This window comes from Pteropus vampyrus, unplaced genomic scaffold (genome assembly GCF_000151845.1).
Source record: "Pteropus vampyrus isolate Shadow unplaced genomic scaffold, Pvam_2.0 Scaffold1, whole genome shotgun sequence".
Lineage (NCBI taxonomy): Eukaryota > Metazoa > Chordata > Mammalia > Chiroptera > Pteropodidae > Pteropus > Pteropus vampyrus.
Genome location: NW_011888782.1, coordinates 6,526,955 through 6,536,770, shown reverse-complemented (window position 1 = coordinate 6,536,770; position 9,816 = coordinate 6,526,955). Strand labels below are relative to the sequence as shown.

At 41.2% G+C, this 9,816-nt stretch overlaps 1 protein-coding gene across 1 annotated transcript in view; it reads right to left on the bottom strand.

Moving 5' to 3' along the window:
* The window catches only part of KCNH8 (potassium voltage-gated channel subfamily H member 8), a 318,741-nt gene extending 313,630 nt beyond the window's left edge, over positions 1-5,111 (bottom strand). Inside the window, exon 1 of the mRNA XM_011355828.1 lies at positions 4,845-5,111. Coding sequence (XP_011354130.1) covers positions 4,845-4,920 — 76 coding nt within the window. The 5' untranslated portion in view covers positions 4,921-5,111. The remainder of the gene's footprint in view (positions 1-4,844) is intronic.
* Positions 5,112-9,816: the final 4,705 nt, after the last annotated feature.

Genomic DNA, 9,816 nt, shown 5'->3' with positions numbered 1-9,816 from the left:
TCCATGTTGTTGCAAATGGCAGTATTTCATCTCTTCTTATGGCTGAGTAATATTCCATTGTATATATGTACCACAGCTTCTTTATCCAATCATCTGTTGTAGTATACTTAGGTTAATTCCAAGGATATATGATTTTAAAAGAGATTTTACAGATGGAATTAAGATCAATAATCAGTTGACTTTGAGTTACCAGAAGGGAGACCATCCTGGGTAGGCTTGACTTAGATGAGCTCTTAAAAGAAAGATATTCCTGCTTGTCTTGAAGAAATGAGTTGTTCTGTTGCAGGAGGGCCTATAGAACAGCGTATGTGGCAAGAACCTCAGGGCAGCTTCTAGTTGCTGAGGCAAGTCCCTGGTTGACAGCTAGCAAGAAAATAGGGACCTCAATCGTAAAACCACAAAGACCTAAATTCTGTCAACAACTGTGTGAACTTGGCAGAGGGACTGGAGCTTCAGAGCTGAGACCACAGCCCCAACTGACAACTTGTTTGTCACCTTATGAGGCCTGAGCAGAGGACCCAGCTCATTTTTGCCTGAATGTCTGGCCCACAGAAAATGTGATATTAGCCACTAAGTTTGTGGTAATTTATTACACAGAGGTAGAAAACTAACACTGGAACTAACTCCCTAAATACAAAGAATAGGAATAAAAAGACTATAAGTGCAGGCAAAGAATTAAAAAATTTTTTTAAGTCTTCATAAACTTCCATTTGTAGGGAGATATGTATGGAGTGCTAGATATTTCCTTGAACGTTTTCATGTAACAGCCTTTTACAGGCAGACCACATAATGGAGCACATTCTTTTTTTATTGGCTAAATGCCTTTGACGATATTCTTCAAACTACAACTCTGCAAAGTCTTAGGAAGATCTCCACTGTCTCACATTATTCTCTCTTCTTATGGCATTAGCCATATTACCCTTCCCTCTATGCTTCTAATGTCAAGAGATCTATGTATCTTGATGAAAGCATAAAGAAGAAAAGGAAAAACCACAGAGGCTAGTCTCTGTAAAGGAAGTATTTTGATTTTAACAAGTTCCCTTGGACCACTTGAACAATCTATACGGGAATACATAAAGTATGTTCAAATATCAATGAGTTTCTGAAGAGCTGTTATTATGAAAGCTTTGACTGAAATTTCCTTAATAGAATCCACTGGGCTACAAACTTCTTTTAAAGTTTAAATCTTGCCTCACTAACCCCAAAGGGAAATTATTCTGGCCAAATTTTGATATGACTAGAAAATAGAGGCTAATGCACATAATATTTGAAAATGGACATTTCTTTCTGAAATTTTTATATTCTCAAGAAAAAAATGTGTTTTCCTCAAATGGTATTTTACGGTAAATATTTGTACTGAAAAATTATTTTATAAAATATGTACTTACATGTTGTCATATTATAATTTCCCTTTGTCTAGATTAATATCCATGTACTTAAAGCAATAGTCTACTAAGAAAACATTTTTAAAAATACATTATCATGTTTTAAAAATAGAACTACACAGGAATGAACTATATGCAGGTCATAATAGTAAGATTGTGTGTGTGTGTGTGTGTGTGTGTGTGTGTGTGTGTGTGTTAGAATCTTTCAAATGAAAAGTATGGCTACGTAAAATGAGTCAAATAAATTCACTGGAGTTACTTTTTTCCCTAAATGGAATACACATATTCAATACTTGTGAGGTTCTTAGTTATTTTAAGTCTCATTTACACTTCAATTAAACCAGGAGAACATATTTCAAGAGTAAATATATTTTAAGGTAGTTTTATATGAAAAAATTTATATTTTCTAATAGTTTTTAAAAATTATATTGTATACAAAAATAGTTTCAATTAGCTGTCCACAATTGTCTTTTAATCTTGACAAAGAGATAACTTCTTAAATATTAAAAGAAAAAAATACACTATTATGTAAAACAATAAAATGTCACTAGATGATAAAATACATTAACTTGTTTTATGCTGCCTTGTGATAATACCTCAACTGATATATTAGTAAGTTTATGTTATAGGCTTTTATTGTCATTTGCTTATTTTATTTTCCTGGCAGAAATTTTAGATGACGTTTTAAGTTTTATTTTCCATTACGACATTAAGTCAATAAGGCTAACAATAATACTACATTGTGGTTAAGTTAGTAAAGTAGTTTGCCAGGGTTATTGTTTGCTCTCTTATTTTTTCATCAGAATTGTCCAAAATAAAATAAAATAAAATAAAAAATTAACATGACTATAAAATATATCTAACAAATATTGCAGAAAATGTACCAAGTAAACACATTATACTTTCTTTGAGTACAATAACATTATTCACTTTTAAGTATAGTGGGTAATTTTTTTGGAGGGTGGCAATTTTGCAAACTTAAGACTTGCAAATGGTTTTATCTGAACAAGGAAATAAACGACTACTATAAAAAATGAAGAGAAAGAAGGATAATCATAGGAAAAGAGTTTCAAGGATAGTAGTTATACTTAATAAAACTGTGTCAACAAAGAAAATATAGCATAATAAAATAAACTAAATATTTAGCAGAGGAAACTGTATGCTCATGATTCAAGATACAGCAAAATTTGTGGCTAAAAATTTGTTTAAAATATATATATGTTTTTAAGTTTCAAATTATTAAAGTCCTCTGACAATTCAAACAAAAAGCAAATGAGAAAATACAATCCTCTTTCATTAAATGGGGTTTGTTGGGATAAAGGCCATTTATTAAATGTTTTAAACAAAACCTTTATGTTACTTATCACTTTGAAATTTGCTTCACTGATTTTCAGATTGATATCATACAAAGTGGTTCCCTCCAGAGATTCTCCTGTGGAATACAGACCAAGCATGCTCTAACGGTTTTAGTTTTTTTGTCATTCTAAATGCTGATATGTGATTATGGTCTTCCCAAATAAGAATTTTTAAATTTCTAACCTATTTTATTAACATTAATGTGTAGTTAAAGTAGAAAAAGAGCTACTCACTAGTACACCCATCTTTCTCTACATGTCCTCTGCTTATCAAATGTTATAGTGAGAGAGATTGCCTCACACTGGTGATCCAAAGCCCCTCTTATTAACAATTGACATCTAAATTTAACCCTGCAGTAATTCCCAGGGATATGCCGGGATGATTCACTAGACATTGCACTCCATTGAATTTTAACTGACAATGAAATAAGCAACTACCATTTACCAATTACCTCATTTTCAGAAGATGCATTTGTGGTCAATATTGGAAGCTTTTTGGGTTTAAATTTGCAACTTCAAGACTAAACACCCACATGAAACTGATCAGTTCCTAAGGTAATAAATAGTAGTACCCACAATCAGGCATGGTTAGAGACAGCAGTGGTGAGTTTGTATGGTGGCCAGGTGGTGGAGGTAATGGTAGTCAGTGTCAAGGACTTGAAGTTTTATTACAATATTTTCTCTTATATTATCTAAAGGAGACAGATATATAGTAACATTGCACTTAACTTATACAGCCTGACACATCTGGAATATAAAAGGGGAGAGAATGGCTAAATCTAAAGATGAATACCACTGGAAGAATATCCACATCAACAACCATGAATACTCTGGATGTAAAAAATGAAAATTGAACAAACTCAAGTAGATGTTTCATTTCTCTCCCATGTAAACTTTTCCAACTATTCCTGAAGTGCAAAAGTCCAGGACTTACTTCCCAGCATCATAATAGTGTATAACTAAATTGCTGGAGTGGAAATAAAATTAGATGTGCTCTCCCATAGCAGCTATTCCAAAATAATAAACCATCATAGTAAAAAAAAAAAAAAAAGATGATACTCGAATCACTGAAAAAGCCTTTAGAATAAATGAGTTTCTATGAGTCTTGTGTAATAGGCAGAAAAAGGAAAGATAGAACACAGAAGCAACATAAGCTAGGGGGAAGGTGTGGATACTCATAATAAAACCAACTGAGAGCATTTGTTGGGAGTGAGAAGAGGACAGATTCCCAATTACAGAGAGAAAGTCTACTGAAAAAACCAACAGGCTCAAGAAGGGAGCTTGAGAAGGGAACGGGGACCTGACCGTGGTCCTGAAAGAGAAAACGCAGATGATTCTGGACAGTCACCAAGCAGTCACACAACACCATATCTTTATTATTATTATTTGTAGCTTAAACAGGCTAAACGTCCAATAATAGATCATCCTCAAAAAAATGTCGAAACTTTCTCTAATGGTTAAATAAGTCTTTCCAATGCTCAGCTTCTCTCCCAACAATTTCTCCTCGAGTTTTAGGTTAATTTCCGGATTGAGAGGCATGCTATTCTAGTTTAAAGGCAAGAACCACGATTCTGACAAATTCACAGTACTTAGAATCCTACAGAAATCTTACACTTTGCAATCCTGATACTTGTTTGCGTTTCTTAAACTCAAAATGGAAATCATGCCCGTCTGAAAGACCTCACAGAATGAAGCTCCATAGACGAAGAACGTTCCAAACTCTCCCTATAATCTAAGGAGACTTGAAACTGTAGGATACTGTGGCATTTCACCAATATGGATAATTCCCACTCTCATCTCATAATTATAAAAAAACAAAACAAAACAAAACAATTCCCACAGCGAACACGGGCGTTAGTCTCTCTTCAGGCCCTTTTCCCAGTCCTTACAAACCCAAGAAGTCAAGGGGGCCAACTACACCAAAGTGGTAATACTGCACCGAACCATGAGAGGAAAAAAATTCTCCGCACAAAAGACACCTTGGCAAGAACAGAAGGAGATTCACTCCGTTGGTGCAAAAAGGAAGTGGGAGCGAAAGTAATGTATACGAGAATAAATCATTCTCAAAAAAATACTATGCAAGTCGTCGAAGTGCAAGACTTACGTGTTCCGTCAAAACGGGTGGCGATGGTGTCTAAGAAGGTGTTCTGGGGCGCCAGTAATCCTTTCATAACCGGCATTTTTCCAGCGTGGTGTGAAATTCTCCATCAAAGTTTGTCCACAAGGATGGTTCGAGAGGAAAGTGCCAAGAAGGGAGAAGGGGAGCGTGATAACGGCAGGGAGGGGGGCCTGGCGTGGCGTTGGGGCCGATCAAGGCAAGGGGGGAGATTGAAGAGAGGGAGCGAGTTCCAGCCACCGCTGCTCTGGCAGGAGCAGCCCCGAGAGCGCTCTCGAAGCCCGCCCCGCTCCTCCGGGCTCAGCCCGGCGCAGGCTCCCTCTCCCGCCCCCTCCACCTCCGCCAGCTGCCGAAATCCGTCCCTTCCCCCCGCCCCGCCGCCACCGTCCCCCCGCGGGCGGCAGTGCCCGCCAGGCGTCGCCGCGCGTGCCTCGCCCCCCACCCCGCCCTCCCAGAAAGAGCCTGCGGTGGCCTGGGGGGCCACGCCCTGACCTAAGGCGCTGGGGTCGTGGAGCACCGCCCTCGGTGCTGGGTGGCGCTGAGACTCCCGCGCTCCGAGGGGCGCGGGGAAGCGTAAGCGAGCACAGCTCCCGCCCCCCAGGAGCCAGTGAACAAAGACCCCTTTGTTCTCGCTTTGTCCCTCTCCCGGGGAGACCGGAGTCCCATGGGTGTGGTATTGGAGAAGGGGAGGAGACAGGTCGCGGCAGGTACCCGGCCTCAGCCTGGAACTTGGGAGGAGGGAGGCTCCTCAGGGGTGTCCAACGGGAGCTGAGGCAGCCAGGAGCCCCAGGGGGAGGTGGCCCCCTTCCGGCGCACCTGCTATTGTGAGTTCCCAAGACTGGAGCAGGGCTGCCTGGAGTTAATTGCGCGGTCCCCTCCCCAGTGACCCTGGTCTTTCAACCCGGGAACTAGTCCAAAGCGCAGAGATTTTTCCACCTCTCCTTCTTTCCCTCCAAAAAGAGATCTTTCAGCCCCTTTCCCCAATTTGCTGTTGATTTCCCAAGCCATTCTAAAATAAAAGAAAATAATAATAGCTTTTTCATATGGACAATATATTGTTTCTCACTCCGGCGAAATGTGAATAAAACATTTCCAGAAAAGTTTGCTGTTTTTTTATTGATTCGAAAAAAATATATAATGTAAGTAAAAACAGTGAAGATGCCTTGTAAAAATAGCTTCCACACAAATTAACCTAGCCTGTCCCCTCTCCCCCTGCCCAAAGGCGAGGCTCCCTCCAAGACTGGCACCTCCAGGTAGGAAACCTGGCCGAGTCCCTGGAACGGCATGTGTCTAGGAAAGCGAAAGTGGTTTCTCCCTGTCCTTCTTCCCCTTGCTCACGCAGGGGGGACTCCCTTTCCCTGGCAACGTTGTGCCAGGGAAAGCCAAGCCCAAACCTAGGGCGCAGCCCCGTCCTCAGAGGAGGACACTCAGAATCGGGATTCGACAGAGAACCCTGGGAGGGAAGCAGATGTGGTAGAAAAGTTGAGAGCCAGGGGCAGAAAAACAAACGTGAGCCCAGGTGCTGGTGCACCCGGAAGGAAGGGAGGGGGGAAGCGAACAGGTGTGTGAGCCGCGGTGAGGGGCAGCTCGCATCCTTGCCTCCTGGGAGCTCGGGCATGGCGGGAGGAGACAGCACCCGCCCCTCACTACTGCTGGGGGGATGGGGATCCTCGTTTGAATTCTCCCGGCTCTTGAGGCGTAGGGGGGACCCTGAGGGTTTCGTCACCGCTGCCCTGGGATCCGGGAGGGCAGGGGTGTAGGGAAGGAGGGAAGTATCCCCGTCTCCCCGCCTCCGGTCCCCCTTTCTGGTGATGCACTTCCTGCGGCCGAGGATTCCCTTTGTGTTGAAACTGAAGCGGATCCGGCCGTCGCACGCGGGGCGGGGGCGCGTCGGACAGGGGAGGGGATTCCTCAGTGGGCCGCACCAGGCCTGGCGGCTGGCGTTGGGTCTCCCGCCCAGCTGGACTCAGCGCCTGGTCCCCAGGTCGCTCTCGTCCTCCCCAAATCAGGTTGTCCCAAGCCAGCTGAGCTTTGCGGATTCCGAGCTCACGCGGGTCGTGTCCCCCACGCGGCGCGCAGAGCCAACTGCGAGTGGCTCTGTTGGCTCTCTCTTGGGCAGAGCCAGGAGGGAAAGACTAGGGAGTCCCTGGTTTTGTTTGAGCTGTGCATCAGGTCCCAGAAAACTCAGACTGCTACCGTCAGTTAGTGAACTTACTGTATTTCTGTGAGATTAACAAAGAGCATGGTTTTTTTGTTGCTGCTACTGTAATTTAGCTCTGAAGTTAACTGCAAATGCTGTACTTATTCAAAGATACATATTTGTTTTTCAGTCTTTCTTATGAAATTTGCTCATGAAACACTCATTAATGCCTCCCTTGATGCGGCTTGAAGTTCCTCATGTAATATATTAAGTGAAAACCACGATTTAGGTTTATAAAATTTGCACTTTAGGGCTGCATGTGTATAAAAACTGTTTCCTCATACGCAAGATCTATGTTGCCAAATGCATGAAATCACTTGCAAGAAACAAGCAACAAGAGGGTTAAGAAAGCTTAGGTTTTATGGCAAAAGGAGCCCAACATTTATCACTCACTGTCTTCATCTCCCTCCAGCACCTACTGTGTCAGGGACTGTTCCAGCCATGACAAAATTTCTGCACTAAATTCATATTTAATACCAGAATTTTATTGCATCCTATTGGCCTGTAGTAGGTGTATCTCACTAACTCTTTTATGCTTTCCCCATCAAGGAGTCTTTCTTAATAAAGACTTTCATCACCACTCTGCTCTTGGGGTTGAGGCCCTCACTATGTATTGGCCTAATCAAGGACTAAATCCTCTTCCTAAGTGTTTGTGGTGTGGGTGAAGCTAAACTTTCACATTAAAATGTGACCTTGGTGAGAATTTAAGCTTATTAAGTCCCCTCACACATACTTTGGTACCTGAAATCAAAGAGACACAAGAAAGAGATGCAATGAGGACTGGGAATTTCTCTATCATCTGTCTCAAATTGCATTTCCTTCCCTTAAGGGAAATGTTGCTACTGTTCCCACTGATTGACCCCCCCCCAAACAAAACAAAACAAAACAAACAAACAAACAAACAAAAACACAACTCCAGCTCATTTCATTGAAGACCCATTCAATACATAGAAATGTGAACTTTTCTCTATGACCTCAATGAGACAACACAACAAGCGTACAGAACAATCTCACAATACGATAAACCCAAAGCCCATTTGAAGAGATTCATGTTCACCAAGGAAGAGATCATTTTTCTGACCCTACTATGTAAGAGAAGACACAAAAATCCCTCAACTCAGACCAAAGTACTCTATAATATGTACTATAGAAGGCCTCTCTAAATAAAACCAGCCTAGGCAAATTTCACTGATTCACTGTGTAACAAACCACCCTAAAACCCACTAACTTAAAAGAATAATATTTTCTTTTGCCCATAGATCTGCCATTTGGGCAGGGCTCAATGGGACAGCTCATTTCTAAGTCACTTCCAATGTGGCTCACTAACATGGCAATTTGGTGCTGGCTGCTAGCTAGGAACTCAGCCAATGCTGGGGCTCTGGGACTTCAATTCTTCATGTGGATCTCTCAATGGATTCTTGGGTTTTTTTACAGCATGGAGGCTGGGTTTCAAGAGTGAGCGTCCCAAGAGACAGTAATTAGTAACCACCAGCTTCTTAAGGCCTGGTTCAGAAACTGCTAGAAGTAAAGCGGCCACAGGTCCCAGATTTAATGGGAGGGAACTTAATTACATGTGTTAAAATCTCCACATCAATTTGTTAGTATTTCAAGTGTCAAGGCTGCCTTACAATAGTATTCCAAAATTTGATTGAAAAATCTATTTTTATCTATTCTACATATTTTCATAAGCGTTTAGGACTTATGGGAACAAGATCTGGTCTCAAGTCGATAATTCTTTATAGGGAAAATATAAGACACAAATAAAGAAATATACATTAAAATCACTTGAGAACAAAAGCCACACATAAGTGACAATTGTTACTGTTTTCTTTAATGTCGATTCCCTCCTGTTGTGAGCGGTCATTAAGAGGACATGACCTGAGAGCAAGACCCTGGCAATCGGAGGCTCCTCACCCCTTCCCCTGTGCTTGGAATGTACATTCTGCAGACTGTTCTAACAGCCAGGACCACTTTCAAGGATGCTGCCTTGAGAGAGCAATGTGTTGTTGAGACTTTCTGGACCTGGACAGTATATGTGACTGAAGTCCGTTAAGGCCTCTCTATAAACTTTTTAAGATTCTGATGGCAAGTTCGGAGATCTACTCATCTTGAAGCCCTTCAAGACACAACTCTTATGTAAGTTCCTTTTAAAAACAAAACAAACAAACAAAAAAACCCTGCCACCTGCTAATCTGGAGTGATATGCCTTTCTTTGGTCTCTCCTTACCCTCTTTCCACATGGGAAGTTCCTGAGGTTTTGAACCAGCATCTCCCCAACACTTCATGCTGTCATTTCAGTCTACGTGAGACTGAATGGGGCTTTGGAAACTCCCATATCTATTTAATGGCTTTTGATCTTCTTCATGTCTATTTTCTAATTATAGCATCCATCCAACACCACAGCACAAACAAATGGCTTCATTGATGTTCATGTATTTGAGTATGGGCTTTGCAAAATATTCTTAAACATTTTTTGGTAACAATTTTAGCCCTCAAGAGAAGTAATCATTTTAATTTATAGGCTTGTATAAAAGATCATCTACTCAGAAGAGTTCTAGTTTTGTCTCTATCACTTATCCATTCTCTGACTTCAATGTGACTTTGGGCAAGACATTTAATCTTTATGAGTTTTTATTCCCTCACCTGTAGGGTGGGGATAATATTTTTTCTATCTACTTCTCTGAGTAGAAGAAAATATTTGTGAAATATCTATGAAAACCGGAAAGTGTGACATATGCTGTAGAATATTATTATAATATA